An 18,865-nucleotide genomic window follows, 5' to 3' on the forward strand; every position below is an offset into this window, starting at 1 on the left:
AATCAATGACATTCCTATTTATTCATAAAGATTTTTTCCCAAATCTTTATACTTCTTTTATGAAACTCAATTGCAATAAGTACGCAAGTGTCATACCCCTTATTCTTGAATGATTCCTTTCTGTCAGGCTATGATGTGACCCATATTTAATTTTCAAGTGATCCAAATTCCATTTTTAGATGATTTTCATATATCCATGATAAACCACATTATTATTGCTCATAACGAATTGTTATGACATTAATCAGCTAAAAAATGAAATGTGAAAATGGGTCTAAAAGCCTAAATTTATAGAAGGGAAATAGTGCAAGCAGAGCAAAGAGCGAAATTGTCAAGCAGAATGAGTGGACAATTGCAATGACAAGAACCAGTGGAGCATACTATTTTACTCTTAGATGTAGAGGCAGCGAGGAGATTTAATGCATGTGGTTGGTTAGGGTATTTCCTAAGTTTAACTACATTTGATGAAGAAGTAGCCATAGAATTTACAAGAGCATTTAATGAGGGAGAAACTATTGTATGGGGTTTAATGGTTGTTGCTATAGAAGAATGAATAGCAGAAGTAACTAGGTTACCAGTAATAGGAGAACATTATCCTAATACACATGATGCAAGATCAGCCAAGGCTCAATTTGTCATACCAACTGATCCTTAGTTGGATATCACCAAGCAAGGTTGCAAAAGGACATCTCTTATGCTGCCATACAACGAGCTAGCTATGCATGTTATCAAGTACCTCACCTATGAAGGAAGATTTTCATATTTGCATGCACATCATTTTAAATTTCTTAGTTGTATAAGGCACAATCATCTAGTAAATGTTCCCAATTTCTTGTATAACATGTTATGCATTAGTGCTGAAGAAACCCAGAAGGGGAAGGACAATTTTGTCACTCATCATGCCCTAATTAAATTACTCATAGAAAGATCACTTAGGGATGCCTCTCTCATGTCATTGGAAAAATTTGTCCAAGCTAAAACCCTACAACCCCAGGCTGTCCTTAATGCACAACCTAGTGAAGAGAATGTAGTTCCCATTGATGAACCTACTGAGCAACGCACTTAAGATGCTAAAGCTGGCAATGTGCAAGAGGATGTGCAAGAAAATGCGTCTTTACCTATTCAAGAGACTCAAAAACCTACCTCTACCTGAGCAAAGAGAAAACATAAATTACAAGAGGAGATCTCGACTCTAGTAGTAGAAAAGCCAAACCTTGTAGTCATAAAGCAAAAGAAAACTAAGACATGTCCTGCAACAGAGACGTCGAAAGGAAGAAGTAGGAAGAAGGGTATGATACCAAAGGAGACCCTTGTCAGAAGAAACTCTAGACTAAGGAGACAAATTTCTAAAGTGACAATAGAAGCTCAGTCTACTTCATCCAAACCATCCACTAAAGAGTCCCTAGTATAAATTATTCCTAATAATTCTCCTTCTCACCTTGAAACTGCAAACATTCCTAAAAACCCTAATGAGGAATATAGGGTCGAAGTAAATGAAAATCAAGATGATCCCCCAACAGGCCAACAAACAGTTCCCATAATGAATGAGTTAGTTTATTCAAACACTGGCCTAGTTCCTTATAAACCAACATGGCTTATAGTTTTCGTAAAGCAATTATGGAAGGAATAGAGGAAGAGGAAAAATAGCTATGAAGAGGACAATTGTTCCATTGCCCTACAAAAACTCCTTTTCCAATTGTTTGGACAACATATATTTTTTGCAGCCCTATGGGAAGAGGAGAGGAAGAAAATGAAGAAAGTCATAGTGTCCCTAGGTGAGGAAATTACATATTTGAAAGACCAATTGGAAAATAAAAAATAATGGATGGATCATGCTCTCAAATTGGCCGATCAAGCACTTGCTTGTAGACCATCACCTTAGATTTATGCTATGTTTTTAAAAGAAAAATTCCTTTCATTCCAACTTATGCTAACCCTTAAGAACATAAATGCAGAATTCAAATCAGCTCAATAATTTTATGGTTTATACCAGACTCTGCCATCCTCGCAGCAGAACTTGCTCTGTGAGTTATATGTGCACAATTTTATCATTCCAGCAGAAACTCACTGGAATCTTTTACTCTATATAAGGGATATACGTCTGAGGGCTTTGATTTCCTAGATGCATAATGAAGCTAATTATGATAGACAATTGAATAATTACAAAGATGAGGAAAGAACAAAGCTCCTATCATTAAGAGTTGGGAGTAGTAAACCAGAAGAAATTCTTAGGGATTGGTTTAAATTAACTTATGGGGATAAGAACAAGGGAGTAAGGGACAAAATCTTTGCTACTAGAACCAAGGTCTATGTAGAATATGAGAACCTACCTTACTTTAAAAGTAAGAAGAAAGTTTATGACAAGAAATTGTTTACTCTTGTATTGAGTTGTTTCTACAATTCTATGTATTGTTCTCATGTAATGAATTTATGGAACATAATGAATTAGCTCCTAGTTTACATTTTATGTTAGTAGATTAGTAGAAGCCAACCAAGGGGGTCCACTTGGGAGGTGGATTAGATTAGAGTAGTATAGATTTTTTTTCAAGCATCTTTAGTATTATAGGTAGAAGTTATAAGTTCCTTCCTGTAGCATCATACTTTGTGAATGTTCCTGCAACATCTATAAGAACAATTATAGTAGATGAACTAAGTTGGAATATATGTTAGCATTTCATTGCATTTCTAGTATTTGCTTCAATAAAGAGTTAAGTGTGTTAGTTTCTTGTAGCACTAGTGTAGGTTCTTTCCTTGCATTTTACTTTCATGCAACATAAGAATAATGACTCATTAAGAAACCTAGTGCACAGTGTTGATGTTTAGCATCAGAAGAAGCAAAACATAAATCTTCTATGCTACCTCTATTTGCATACATCTCAGATATATAAGCATCTGTGTTTTGTTACTGATATTTGCTATACATTGCAGATATATATATGTGCCACCACTGTTTGATATGTATAATAGAGACATATGCATACATACATATATTCATACTAATGTATGCATACATATACGTATGCATATATCTCTGTCATACATATGAAATATTGACAATAAAATGTACATGATGTTGACCAACTTATATTGGTCGGGCTTCATATTATCAGCGACAGTTTCTATTGCTTGTGTTGGGTTTCATACCCGTGCCTTGGCTTTCTATGATTATTATTATCGGGCCCTCGTATTATTATCGGGCGACGTTATATGAAACAAATATTGAACAATTATTATGTTAACTAAACATGTCTCTGAAGAGACATGTCCCTACGTGGCTTTTGGGCCACATAGGGACATGACTCTTCAAAGTCATGTCCCTCAGCATTGATATATATGTGCTTACTCAAACTATAGAGAAAGCATTAATAAAAAGGCATCTGAGTATCTGCGATAAGTATTAATATTGTTTATTATTGTTATCACCTTCACTTGTGTTATATAGTGATTTGGAGCATTTGCCATTGTTGAAGAAGGAATTTTGATAAAGGATTGCTACAAGTCATTGTATAGATAAGTACTTATATTCTACATAGTTTGAATCAAAATTTATCTACAAGCATTTTGTAATTGTTTATCTATCAGAGATCCACTATTCTTAACATGGTATTAGAGCAACACTGATAAGAAAACTCTTACAAAATATTAATTCTAAAACTGAGTCAAAGTTAAAGGAAGGAAAAGTATTTATTAAGCATTAAAAATGGTGAATCACGTAAGAATTGAAGATAGGCTAGATTGAGCATCAAACTTCTCATCTTGGAAAACCAGACTATTAATAGTTCTAAGGGAGATGGAATTAGAAAATCACATTGAATCAAAATTGCCCATGCCTGAAAATGAATCTGAGAAAACAACATGGAAAAGGCATAATAACAAAGCAATGAAAATAATAATAAATTCAATAAAGGATCATATACTTCCATCCATAGCCAATCTTAAAACTGCATTTGATATGTTCTCCACTATTGAAAATATATTTGAAATTAATAATACAATTAGATTGATAACTCTGAAACAGGATCTACTTTACATAAAAATGAAAAATGGAGGATCCATTACCTCTTACTTCCTTAGAATTACTGAATTAAAGGATCAACTTGCTACTATGCAAAGTCAAATGGATGATAAGGAACTAAGCATGATTTCTCTTAGAGGTCTTCCACTATCATGGGAAACCTTCATATGAGGTTTAAGTTATTGTCCTAAGCTTCCAAAATTTGATCTACTAAAGAATGAATGCACTCAAGAGGAGCTGAGACTAGCTTCCAGAGGTCTAATTTCAAATCAAGAAGGTGATATCCAAGCATTGTATTCTAAATCAAATAAGAAAAGAAAGTTCAAGTATAACAAGAAGGACAACAACAAAAATCACAAATCTCACAAACAACATGACTGGTCCAAGGTAAGATGCTTTAAATGTGATAAGCTTGGTCATTCCTATTATGTATGTCCAAAAAAATAGAAAATTCAAGCAGCTTTAGCAGAAGTTAAAGAAGAAAATAATGAGAAAATGGATAAAGAAAATTATGCATTTATAGTAGCTCTCTCAAGTGAGTTAAGCACTAATCACAACACCTGGATCATAAATAGTGGAGCTTCTCATCACATCATTAGATTTAAGGAAAATGTTCAAAGGGAAATGTTGAAGACAACCAATAGCCTTCGAGGAGATAAGACATTAAGGATTAGCTGCGATGGAAAGAGTCATAACGGTACCAAGGGACATAGTTGCTAATATGGAGGAGCTATGAAGAATTGTTATACTTCTCTGCATTTATTATTGTGTCAAAGTGGTTGTCCAGACTTTATTATTCATTCTGTGAGTTCTTATCTTTTCTTCTTTTTCTTTGGCAGATTTGAAGTTAGTTTGTTTTGCTTTTATGTTTCAAAATAAGTGTCAATCTTCTATTTATAGGGATCAGACCGATAGTGTTAAAAGTTAGAAGAAAGTTTATGACAATAAACTATTGACTCTTGTAGTGAGTTGTTTCTATAGTTCTATGTATTGTTCTCATGTAATGAATTTATGGAACATAATGAAATAGCTCCTAGTTTACATTTTCTGTTAGTAGATTAGTAGAAGCCAACCAAGGGGGGCCACTTGGGAGGTGGATTAGATTAGAGTAGTATAGATTTGTTTTCAAGCATCTTTAGTATTGCAGGTAGAAGTGATAAGTTCTTTCCTATAGCATTATACTTTGTGAATGTTCCTACAACATCTGTAAGAAGAGTTATAGTAGATGAACTGAGTTGGAATATATGTTAGCATTTCATTGCATTTCTAGTATTTATTTCAGTAAAGAGTTAAGTGTGTTAGTTTCTTGCAGCACTAGTGTAGGTTCTTTCCTTGCATTTTACTTTCATGCAACATAAGAATAATGACTCATTAATAAACCTAGTGCACATTGTTGATGTTTAGCGTCGGAAGAAGCAAAACATGAATCTTCTATGCTACCTCTATTTGCATACATCTCAAAGATATAAGCATCTATGTTTTGTTACTGATATCTGCTATACATTGCAAAGATATATATATGCCACCACTATTTGATATGTATCACAGAGACATATGCATACGTACATATATTCATACTAATGTATACATACATATACATATGCATATATCTCTATCATACATATGAAATATTGATAGTAAAATGTACATGATGTTGACCAACTTATATTGGCCGGGCTTCATATTATCAGTGAAAGTTTCTATTGCTTGTGTTGAGTTTCATACCCGTGCCTTGGCTTTGCTATGATTATTATTATCGGGCCCTTGTATTGTTATCGAGCGACGTTATATGAAATAAATACTGAATAGTTATTATGTCAACTAAACATGCCTCTAAAGAGGCATGTCGTTATGTGGCTTTTGGGCCACGTAGAGACATGACTCTTCGGGAGTCATGTCCCTCAACATTGATATATATGTGCTCACTCAAACTACAAAGAAAGCATCGATAAAAAGGCATCCGAGTATCTGAGATAAGTATTAATATTATTTATTATTGTTATCACCTTCACTTGTGTTATACAGTGATCTGGAGCGTTTTCCATTGTTGAAGAAGGAAGTTTGATAAAGGATTGCTACAAGTCACTGTATAGATAAGTACTTGTATTTTGCATAGTTTGAATCATAATTTATCTACAAGCATTTTGTAATTGTTTATCTATCAGAGATCCACTATTCTTAACATGGTACCAGAGCAACACTGACAAGAAAACTCTTACAAAATATTAATTCTAAAACTGAGCCAAATTTAAAGGACGGAAAAGTATTTATTAAGCATTAAAAATGGTGAATCACGTAAGAATTGAAGATAGGCTAGATGGAGCATCAAACTTCTCATCTTGGAAAACTAGACTATTAATAGTTCTAAGGGAGATGGAATTAGAAAATCACATTGAATCAAACTTGCCCATGCCTGAAAATGAATTCGAGAAAACAACATGGAAAAGACATAATAATAAAGCAATGAAAATAATCATAGATTCAGTAAAGGATCATATACTTTTGCGAAAATTCGTGCCTCAACTATTTTTGCAATCGAAAACAAATGGAGTTCATCCGAAATTGCAGGCTTATGCAACCTGTGATCTTTATCATAATAATGGATTTGAATTTTTTATCAAATTGGCAAAAGGAAAATGGGAATAGGAATGAGCATTTGCTATTCCACCTAATTCCACTTATTTAGGTGGAATAAAAAATGCTCATTTTGAGGTCAAAATTGGAATATGTATCCCCATTTTCAATTCCTATTTGACGCACCCAAACAAAGGATTAATTTTTTTAGGTATTTACAAATGCCTATTCCCCACTGTGAAACAGGCCCTTAGCTCTAAGCCAGAGGGGTTTCAGGTTGGTTCCTACATTGAATTCATAAATCGTTTCAGTGGTGGCCTTTGCTAATTGGTACTTGCACGCCATGGTGCCTCCACTAGGTTTCTTGGGAATCCTCTTTTAAAAAAGAAAAAAAAAGGAAAAAGAGTATTATATTATATTTATAGAAGTCTATATAATTCGAAAGAGATAAAACGGCCAATATAGTCATCGGACTCTAAGCCTAAGCTGTGGCTTCGAGGGGAAGAAAGCGTTTATTTGTTGCTCCCGCCAAATTGATCCGACCTTGAACTCAGCTCCACGAAACAGAGCGGCTGTCTCTTATCTGGCGAGTACATAGAGTTTTACGATAATTCGGCGCTCCACTCGATTGATTCTCCAAACTTAGCGCTTGGAGCTTCTGCAGCTTCGACAAAATCGGTGTGTCCAGTTTCTCGTTTGCTATCTGGGAAATAGTAAATTTCCAACTGATACTATAGTTTATGTAGAAAACTTGGTGTTTTGTTTTGATCGTCTACGGCAGGATCAAATAATTTCAATTGCAGTGTTTCGACACATGGCTCTATACTTATTCCATGGGAAGCCGGCAACTGAGATTGGGCATGAAAAACCTTAATAAATAGCCGACGAAAACACTTATTTCTCTTGTTATACAATTTCAGACACACCGAGTTAGAAAATGTTCCTTATAGTGATATAGGTTATTCAGCTACTCTGGGTTTGAATGCTATAATCATGCTTTGTGGTACGGAAATATTGGAAATTGGTCATGGAAAGCTTGGTCACATTTTGGTCGATTGAAGTTTGAAATCCTGCTTGGCTTCTTGAGTTCTGTCTCAGCAATGCAAATTGAGGGTACACAGATTCTATTTCTAGTAACAAAGCTCTAATGAAATATGTGACTCGTAAATCTCACGGTTGGAGGTAGAGCATAGCAAGCCATACTAAGATTTAAAGTTTTGAGAATTAATATCTACACCTGTTTTCAATAATAATTGTTATTGCCTTCAATCTAGAAATTTCATTGAGAGGATGATGTATGTGTTACAAACTTACAAGCGAGGGTTGCTGTTGCACCAAAAGATTGACTTGTTAATGCCCAAGACAATCAATAGTCTTATAGAACCATAGGAGGCGGTTAAGCCATGTCGTGAATCTTGTGAAGAATGTTGGCCCACTGCCAACAATCCTCTTCCCAGCATCACTCACTGCATCTTGCATGGATTCAAACAAGTGACTTTGATACCACTTGTCACAAGCTAGGGTTGCTATTGCACCAAAAGACTGAATTGTCAATGCCTGATACAACCAATAGTTTTATAAAGCCACAGGAGGTGGTTATGCCATGCCGCAAACCTTGTGAGGGATGCGGGCCCATATCCAATAGTAGTAGGCTCAAATCCTGCCAATAGAGTAGTGCACAACTTAGAAAAGATGCCACATAGTTGATGAAATTGAGTCCAAGGACAGTGGAGTTGGGTAGTAACGAAGAAAGGGTACTTTGTAGTGTCGGAGATGGGTTACCTCGGGAATGTGTGTGACATAGGCTCAATTCTATACTATATGAAGTTCCTTCCATCTTTAAATTTCATCGATGAGGAGGATGTGCAATGGGCGATTTAGGTTCAAACCCCTAATCGTACTAAGGTGATCTGTAACCCATAATGCATGACATAGAGTTGGTGAAATTAATGCCAAGGACACAGTGGTGTTGGGGAGTACGGAAGATGGAGTATTCTGGAAACATGTGATATGGATTCAACTCTATCCTTTTCTACGTGTTTTCACAGTCTTGGTTTTAGCCGTAGTAAGGTGATCCATGGTTTCATTCAACATCTCACTAAGGAAGCCTATAGTTCAGAGTTGGACCCTATGCAAGTATACTACAGACAGCTTTTGAAAATTTATTCAAGTGTTTTTACAGACAAAGTTAGTTCCTTTTTTTTTCTTTTCCAAAAAAGCTTTCTTGCACTAGAGTCAAAGTTTTCATAAATAGACGAAATTGAGGTTGATCTGGTTATGTTATGTTACAATGGAACTTATCAATTATCAGTCTTCATGTGTGAATTCCTCTGAGTCATTTCATCTGCAAAATTTCACATTTACATACAGCTGCAAAGAGTTTAGGATTTCACTGGTTTTAGAAAGACAATTGGATCATTTCTTCCATTTTGTGCATACCATAACATATTTGTTAACTTTTTAAATTTAGCTGCTATGGACAATGTCTGTGTTGATATTCCAGTTGTAGAATCTCAGCGTATGTATTTGCAGGAACTGTAGACTGTTTCTCATACTCCTTTTTAATTCTTTTCTAGATGGACCATATGTTAACGCAAAAGCTTAAAGTGCAAGACCTTCGTCATGAGCTGGCTAAACGTGGTCTTGATACTTCCGGATATAAGCCTGATTTGGTAAGTATTTTCATCAACTGTAATTACAAGTAGGTGGAGCTGATGCAGTTATTAGGTCATTTGTCTAGTTGGTTGTAAGATATAGTCACCCAACCTATAGGTCATTTTGTTTTTCACAATATATGATACAGATTAATCTAGACTTGGATCAGAAACTGTAGAAAGTGAAGATACGTTTAGACAGATTTATTTTGAACATTAAAAATTTCCTAATCAATTTGCAGGTAATCAGACTCAATGAAGCAATTCAAAATGACTTAAAGGATGACAACATTTCCAGTTCCAATAGTAATATTGCTACTGTTGCAAAAGCAAATGACACAGACCCATACAAACAGTATGGAGATATAGATAACAAAGTTGGTACAAGGGCTAGAACTAAAAGGGACTCAAGTATTTGCTCTCCAGATAAAGAGAACAAAGATGGAGCTGTTCCTAAAAAGCATAAACTTGAAGATGTTGGGGGCAAGACAAATCAAGGTGCCGACAACAAGAGATTACAGGGAATAACTAGAAAAAAATTGGCTTCCACATTGAAAGATGAAGATGAACTAGATGCTTCCAAGTACAAAGAAAACAGAGATATCAATGAGATGACTGTTGACGAGCTTCGGCGGGAGCTTTCTATGCATGGATTATCAACTTCTGGAACTAAAAAGGTTCTTGTGGGAAGACTTGGTAAAGCTATGGACAAAATGCCATTTATAACCACAAAAGATGATTCAAGCACTTCACAAGATGTGAAAGGTAAGGGCAAATTTTTTAAAGCTGAATTAATGAATTTAGTTCAAAAACAAGTTTTAAATCTCTATAATGGTCGTATTAGCTATTTTTTACGTATGATTATTGTTTCAAGGATGTTTGTTTTGATGATGACGTCAAATATCTGTTGGTCAGGTAAGAGTTGCGTGTTGGATATTTATATGATCTTTGAAGCGTTTTTACTATCTGTAATAGAATAGTAAAGAATCTAGACAGAGACTTGTCATGTTTGCTACTGCAAAAAATTGAATTATTTTTAACTGAGCATAGACCTCAGAACTATAAATCGGGAAGGGCAGCATTAAAGTTTCAACCATCACATACTTCCATATATAAATGAAGGATTGATGTGCCCCTATTTTAAGCATTGTTATCTATGGAAACACAGTAATGGTTGGATGTTTTTGTGGACCAGTGGCACAAAAATCTCAATTGTGGTCAGACAGACTTAGCTGATGGTTAGTAGTGTTCCTGAATATTCATTGTGTGTTCTTGTAAGTACTGATCTGCCCAAAATTAGCTCAGAAAATATGAGACTGTAATGCAAGATATATAGAGTGCTAAGATGACATATCTATGTATAGAAGAAGATAGGCTTGATTTCAATCTGTTCATAAGCTCTTCAAATAAGTAGCAAATACAAAATGACCTCTGGTAGAGATATGTTGAGGACATGATTAATTATTAGAATATATATATTAAAGTTTGCTCATTTCATGGTCTTGCTAGGTTTTTTGTTCGTTACATTTGATTTGTTGTTGTATTCTAGGGAGTTCCAATACCTAAGGGTAATGTATTGTGCATGGGTCAGTGATTTTCCCATCTCATTTTTCTTTTACCTGTAAAAGCAAATTGGTTGTATACCCTATTGCGAAGATTATATATTGATTCTTTCTTAGTATTGATTATATTACTGCTTGACATTTGTAATTTCAAAGACTCTCTTGATTGCCATCATGAGACTCTAAGAGATAGTGGTTGGTTGCATCAAGATCTCTTAGGGGATGTTAGATTTCATTCATAGTACCGTTGGGGTGAAGTAGGGCTGCCCTTTGTCTCCTACTTTGTTTGGATTCTAATTGATGGGCTAGAGCAGTTCCTTTAGGTGCACTCCCTCTCTTGGGACGATTGTTTCTTACACCAAGTTTCGATTTCTATCTTGCTCTTCGTGGATGATGTGGTCCAAATGGCCTCTTCGTAAGGCTCACAAAGACTCCTTGATGGCCTCGTTTCTTTCTGCGATTTACAACAACTGGTGACGAATTTGAGTAAGACCAAGGTGATGTCTTCAGTTGTCTCAAGACCTCTTACCTCCACTTCTTATTTTAGGGCAAGGAGATTGGGATTACTTCTTCATACACTTATATGGGAGTCCAGTTTTTTGGCCCTCGATTCAGCTCCAAATTGGCAGGTCAACCTCGTATCAAAAAGGTTTATGGCTCCCTGACACTTGTTTAAAGACAATGCTTCAAACATCACTTCTAGAACAACACGTCTAAGCTGACTCTTTTGGACATTTTGATTAGACTGATTGTGCTCTATACTTCAATTGTTTGGGGTCATCCTTACTGGAGTAAGATTGGGCTTTAGTGGAGCATGTCCAAGCTCTTTTCCTTCGGCGTATTATCAAATATATTGAGTCTACTCTACACAACCTTGTTAAGTTCGAGGGGCATCCTTTCAAACTTGGTACTATTTTCAATTTGGTTTGTTTTTTATATCGTCCACGATGCTTCACTGACTCCTTAGAGGGACATAACAAATATTCATGCCTAGACTATTGCTCTTTGGAGGGTATTGCACGCTTTGATTCCACCGGTTGGGCTTGTCGTTAGTTCACTCACTCCTCGACTCTTCTTGGCTCTATTGGGATCGATATCGATCGCCTTCCCCCTTTCCACTATTTTGTGGATGCCCCATCTCATCTGTTGCCACCCCAACAAGAGCTGGACATGCATATCAAGATGGACATCTATAAATGACATATTCTTACTTCTTGCGTTGTCGTCTTCAAGGGCCTCACTCGAGAATGACATTCTATGTAGAGCACTTTCTTGAGTTACTGGACAGGATCATTATTTGCCCCCATACCTATCTCATGGTTGGTCTCATGTGCATCGTAACACGCTTAGCTCTTTTGGAGTGGCTTCACATAAACTCTGCATCCAGATTGACCACCATTTCGCTAGGGAGGATAGGATTTGCCAACTTTGTCATTAGGGGGAGGTTAAGACATAGACTTCATTTTTTTCTGCCCCATGTACTGTGAGATCAGAGGGAGACTCTATTCCTTATTTAGGTTGGGTTAGTCTCTCTCGACTTTTTCAGATATACCGACTAGACGCGCCTTGCAGTCTATCTTTAGGAGACATGGAGGCTCTGGGACCTTATTTTAGCAAAAACGTTTCCCTCTAAGGTCACATTTTGATTGACTCATCACCTCTTTCTTTACAATGGTTCCCCCCATATGAAGTACCAATTAGGCGATGGATATTTGGGTCTCTTAGGGATGTGAGACCTCGCAGACCTCCCAGTTATCAACATCCTTCTTGCGCTTCTAGGGCCCCTTGAAGTTGATATGGGATGTTCTCTCCTAGGGCTTATTTGTAGGTTCTAGACTTTTTCCTGGTTTCTCAGAGTAGCTAGATGGGTTGTTTGGTTTAGTGGTTTCTTCTTACTCTAGTTCTTTGCTTTCTGTTCTATCTTTTTTCCTGATACAGTTTGATGTTCTAGCTGTACGCTATGTTGCGTCTTTGTTTCAAGTAGTTCACCTAGATGGGTTGTTTGGTTTAGTGGTTTCTTCTTACTCTAGTTCTTTGATTTCTGTTCTATCTTTTTTCCTGATACAGTTTGGTGTTCCAGCTGTACGCTATGTTGCTTCTTTGTTTCAAGTAGTCCCTTGGCCCCTTTTGCTGGACATTAATAAATTTATCTTTTTTTTCTTATCTTTGTGCTCAACGCACTCAATATATTGTAGTGTTATTTTCATTATCTAACTAGAGATTTTCTAAAAGCCAAATAGTTGGCTTCCCGTTTATATACATCTTTTTCCCAAATTAATAATGTAGGGGGTGACAATGTTCAAATTTGTGCCCGTGGACGATAAAATTAATGATTAAATATTTAACCATGAAATTTGTGATTAAATATTTATAAAATTTCATATATTAAATCATAATGTTAAAATATATTAAAATAATAATCTCATATTTAATTTAAGTTTTTGAATATTAATTATTTTAAACATATCTTAAATTTTTAATAGTAAATAAAAAATATTTAATTATAAATTTAATATGGTAGTTTTCAAATATTTGATTATTGAAACAAAAAAATAAATCAAGAAATAATGTTTAAATTTAAATATATAATATAACATGTGTGTATGTGTGTGTGTGTATATAAACTTTTAAGGCCACTAAATTTAAAATTTAAACATTCATTGGAGGATCCATTTTTGAGAGAGGGAGATAGCGACACATGATTCTAAGACTTTGGATATTTGATAGCTAGAATGAGGCTTAGCTTCGTAGGTTCTATCTGTAGCTTGATATGATCTTTGAGACTTTTGGATACATGTTTGAGATGTTTTGATTTAGATATTTATATTGAGAGACCACAGTTTTGATATTCAAGACTATTGTTATATATTTGGAAAACTCGTAAAAGGCAAGAACTTGCCAAGGCCTGAAAACAATCGGGAAAAACTTGATCAATTTTTGTGAAAAAGCTCTGTAAAAAACTTTGGATTGGAAAAAAATTGCATAAATTTAATTAGAAAGACATTTTTTTGCAAAATTTAATGATAAGATGCATCCAATGAATTAGTAACTATAAATTAATGAGAAACAAAAGAAATAAGCTGAGTTTAGATATAGTAATGCAAAGTGGGTACAAGTCACATTTTCATGAGGAATGCTGACAAAAAGAGGCTTGGAAACAAAGTAGTAAATAGTTTCTATATAATTAAAAGTAAATACATCATTATAGTTATATCTTCCTCTTCCCAACTCTAGTAACAAATAATGGAGAGGGTCTAGTCATAGAAACTTACTATAGGCCTGACTATGCCTCCTTGTTCGGTATCTTTGATGATGTATGCGGCTTGTTCTCCATCTTGGATGTAGCTCCTCCTAGAATTGGTGATGACTCATCCTCCTCATTGTCCTCAATGTCATCTTATGTGAAACCAAATCCACCCCCCTCCTCCATAGCCCGTCTCTCCAAATCGGTGATGTCATCCTTTGTAAATAATGATGGCTACTCTCATTGTAAGGGTCTATATCGTCCAAATCGATTAGACTTGCTGCTGCTCCTTGGGCCTTTCTTATGCGTAACCGAAGATTATATTGCACAAATACAAGGTCATTAAGGCATTTTTGGATTATTTGTTTTTGTTCTATGTGTGGATAGCCACACATAAGTTCCAATTGTGCGCACAATGGGATAAGCTACAAGGTTGGCTTAAGCTTATGAGGGCAAATATTATGAGATGGGGGGGGGGGAGGGGTATTTCCACCTCGACGTTGCCACTAGTATTTGGAAAATAAAATATTGAGAAGTTAGAAAACAAAGAGAAAAATGAAATCATGATTTATCAATTACTTCAGACCTAAGTTGTCTGTTTGGATTTGAGCTCGGATGCGGGTTTGAGATTCAAGTTCTAAATTTGTTCAATTTTTTTGGGGTGGGGTCAATTTTGTTTTGTTAGATTTAGGATCTCTGCAAATGTAATAACATTGTTGTAATTCTATGTGTTTCAATGCAGATTTCCAAGATATATAAATATATCTTCAAGAGGCATGTCTTGTGAAGAGACATGTCTCTATGGTTATATATGTTAATTAATCATTAATTAAAACATTATTAATTATAACATATCTATATTATATATAAATATATAATATATAATATATAGCATACAATATATTATATATAATATATATAGCATACAATATATATATATATATATATATATCTATTAGAGTATGTGTAATTAATGATTAACAATAACCATACAAAGGATTAACTCCAAGACAGTTCAATCCGACAGAAGCTACAATTTAACACTCCCTCTTAGCTCAGGAGGATTGTAATAGAATACATTATCACAATAATTTTAGAATGTCATATTAAAGACCTTAATATACATATCACACTAGATATATTATCCTTTGATAATATAAGTCTCAATAAGAAGTCTATATCATAGGTGAGATCTTTTTATAGTAGGCATTGCTTCATGAAATGTGTCAGAACAAACATGCCAACAATATCTAATTCTAACAATGATATGTATATCAATTGTTTTCTACCATAGCTATGACTTAGATACAATCGAAGCTATCTCAACACTCGCTCTTTATTTGGGAAGATTGATATATAAAATACTATGTTCTTGAGTATAAGGAGATATCATTTCACTATGATATCCCTAAAATGGCATAACAATATGAATTCATCAACACACATATGTAAAATTAACATATGGAATTTACTTCAACACACTAAGAGGCTAGAATCCTCAATACTCCCTCTTAAGCAAAGGGAAATTGAAATAAGTTTAACTTACACAATAAGGTGTAATCATCATTATGTTTTAAACTAAGAGAGAGAAAGAAAAACATAATGGATTTTCATGGTGTCCGGCTATCGCCCAAAAGACCCATGAAGGTTATCAATGTGTCCGAGAAAATCTGGCCCAAAGAACAAAGATAACCCAAACTTTCAAAACAATGGGTTTTCATGGTGTTCGGCTATTGCCCAAAAAGACCCATGAAGGTTATCAATGTGTCCGGCAAAATCCGGCCTGAAAGATAACACCAAATTCAACCATTGTTTGAAAACAAAGCAACTAAAATAAAGTCGTCACTTTATAATAGGATCAAAACACACGAAAGATCGTCACCTTTCACAAGAAAAGTCGTCACTTTTCACAATACAAGCTTGCAAGCAAAAATAATTTTATATTCACGAATATATATTTTAATAAATGCATTTACAACAAAGTCATATCAATTTTACCTCTGAAGTACACAATTTCAGCTTGGTAAAAATATCAGCACTTTGCTCATTTGTACTAATATAACTCATCCTTTTGTTAAATGCACTAGTATCACAAGGTCACATGACATGGAGCATTTTCTACAAGAGTAGATTTATCACTGTATGCATATAATCATCAGCCATATGATGTTAGTCAATAAGTGCATAAGAAACAATAATCATTAATCATGTCAAGTTTACCTCTGAAGTGATATGATCTACTCCCTTTGAATAAAAATTTGATAGAATCATGTTCTTATTTGCTCCCTCTTGATCTGAAACAATGTCAGATTTCTTTTTCATAATCTTAATCATAAAGGATGTTCACTTCCACAGCCTACACAATAATCTTGGTGGCAAACGTCCCAACTTCCTTTTTTTGCAAGAACATCTTTAGATATAAAGGAAAAGATCAATGCAATTTAACTCTTATAGTACATATAAGTTTATAACTGAGAAAGATACTATAGTAAGTAGATAATTGTAATACTCAAGAGTAAGAATTACTTATCTTTCTATGACAATCCATAAATGTCAAATCATTAAATCTCCTCTCTAAAGATGGTTTGAAGTGGGAATTTGAACATTGTTTATTAAGTTTACCCCCCACAATGTGAAATTCCAACTTTTATATCATCGAGCAATTTTATGTACTCGGTACCTAGAGTATGATTATGCAAATTATTTAAGGATCTTTTCATTTTCTAGTGATGTTCACAAGGTGTGGCCCATTAAAATCACGAAGTCACATCCATGTATTTCTAGACTCCCTTTGATTATAAATCTTCCAAACTCCAACATTGCCTTTAGAAGAAGTGTAAAACTCTCTCTTAATAAAGAAGGATATTCATAATCTCAATCATCAGGGATATTTGTTTCAAGATCCTCACTTTATCCAACTTGATCATTAGGGTTTTTGGAGCTTTCACATTACATCAAATTTGAATACTTCTTTTTAATTTACAACTTGATCTTTTCATCCATAGACACTCCAAACCTTAAGCTTAGTAGTATAAGTGAACACAAACCTGTCCACAAGGGTAGACCCATTAAATCACATAGTTGCATGAAATTATAGTCCTCTTGACTGTTACAATTTATCGATCATTGAAGATTCTATCACAACACGATTTACTCCCGCTGAATCAATATGATCGAGATCACCGAAGATTTACTAAATCATATCATCTATCTGCTCCCTCTCTTTCAAGGTTGCCTGAAATATCAGCCTCCCTTTTTTCTTGAAATAACATTCTCGAAGGAAAAAAAAAGATCAAGGGACATAGCTTATATGTATAGAGATATAGGTAAGAAAGATATTTCTCAGTATATAATAATCGAAAATAATTTTCTCTTGTAATTAAGGGATAATATCTTAGAGACAATACTTGATTCACTTTCATATATTTTCTTTATTTCCATATATACATATTTCCTTATCAAAATAAATATGAAATCAAAAGACATATATATCCATTACTAGAGATCACATATTTAGGTTTATATTATCTCACCATACTATACAAATTAAAATGAATGATTGTAATGATAATAATCAAAATTAATGTTATTATTCTAATAACAATTATATGTCCCTTTAAGTAATTACATATATATAATTCTTCATCATATATATTCAGAAAGGAATACGATAATGCTATGTTTCTAAATTAAATTAAATTAGATATGATGATATATACCAAACAAGTATAATGATACCTGATTTTACCTTCTCCATCCATGATGACGTAAATGGAACTGATTATATTTCTCCATACGTGGGTGTTTTAGAAGAAGACCCTTCACCATATTCTGTAGCATGTGTGATGACCAATTCTTTCAAAACTTAATGAAGCTCATTTACTATGTTCTATCACACTGCTCCCCTTCACAATTTCTCCTTGCTTTACAAGAGCCTCAAATGAAATGTCAAGCTCCCTCTTAATGTGATATCTATCTTGCTTTTTCTGTAAGAACATTCTCGAAGGAAAAGATCAAGGCAAAATAACTCTTATAGTATAAAAAGAGAGAGATTAATATAATACTAAAAAATAATTCTTCATAATAATATAAGATCATTCCAAAATAAATAAATAAATATCTAACTTAAATATATATTTTAGACATATATATTTATAATATGCATATATTCCATCTTTTAATATCTCATCTACGTTATATATGCTTTCAACTATAAAATCCCAAAAATAATAGACTTCATAATAATACATTTCATAATAATATGAAAATAAACTTAATAATAACTCATGGATACTTATGCTTCTATTGATGTGTTTGATGACTTTTCATGAGCATTAATGTTAAAGTTTGTGATGTTCCATACATCTACTTACCCTATGTCAAGGATATTCACTTAAATATAACTTTAGATATTTTAAGCCGCCTGCATGATGCCTTCAATCTGTGTCGCATTTTTGTCTATTTGGTCTTGTTAAGATCTTTCGTATTATCAAATTGAGCATGGAAGAGAGTGGGATCTTGGTGGTAGCCATAGCTGGAGCTTTCCATGGAGATTAATTTGGAGCAAAGGGAATCTCGTGGAAATCTTTTCGAACTTATTCCATCTACTACAAGTGCAAGTTATATTTTCCACTTCCATTTACCATAATTTACTAGTTGAAGCTACGCTCAGAATTTGAGTTTAAAAATTGAGGAATACAGTCCACTTTGATAATGAAAGTGTTTTCTGTCATGATCACTTAGTATCTGATAGTACGTAACTAATCACGGGAAAGGTACTGGAGATGGAAATACTTTTTGGTCTGATAGAAAAGTA

General features: G+C 34.2%; 1 protein-coding gene across 2 annotated transcripts in view; it reads left to right on the forward strand.

Annotated features, from left to right (window-relative positions):
• Positions 1-7,050: 7,050 nt before the first annotated feature.
• Positions 7,051-18,865, forward strand: part of PARP2 (poly(ADP-ribose) polymerase) — a 188,065-nt gene continuing 176,250 nt past the window's right edge. For both annotated transcript variants that reach the window (XM_089813536.1, XM_089813537.1), the window contains exons 1-3: positions 7,051-7,267; positions 9,166-9,261; positions 9,486-10,008. In XM_089813536.1, the coding sequence (XP_089669662.1) occupies positions 9,166-9,261; positions 9,486-10,008 (619 nt within the window). In that variant the 5' untranslated portion in view covers positions 7,051-7,267. The remainder of the gene's footprint in view (positions 7,268-9,165; positions 9,262-9,485; positions 10,009-18,865) is intronic.

The sequence above is a fragment of the Cupressus sempervirens genome, chromosome 2 (assembly GCF_028749045.1).
Source record: "Cupressus sempervirens isolate cs-2001-9-10 chromosome 2, ASM2874904v1, whole genome shotgun sequence".
Classification (NCBI taxonomy): domain Eukaryota; kingdom Viridiplantae; phylum Streptophyta; class Pinopsida; order Cupressales; family Cupressaceae; genus Cupressus; species Cupressus sempervirens.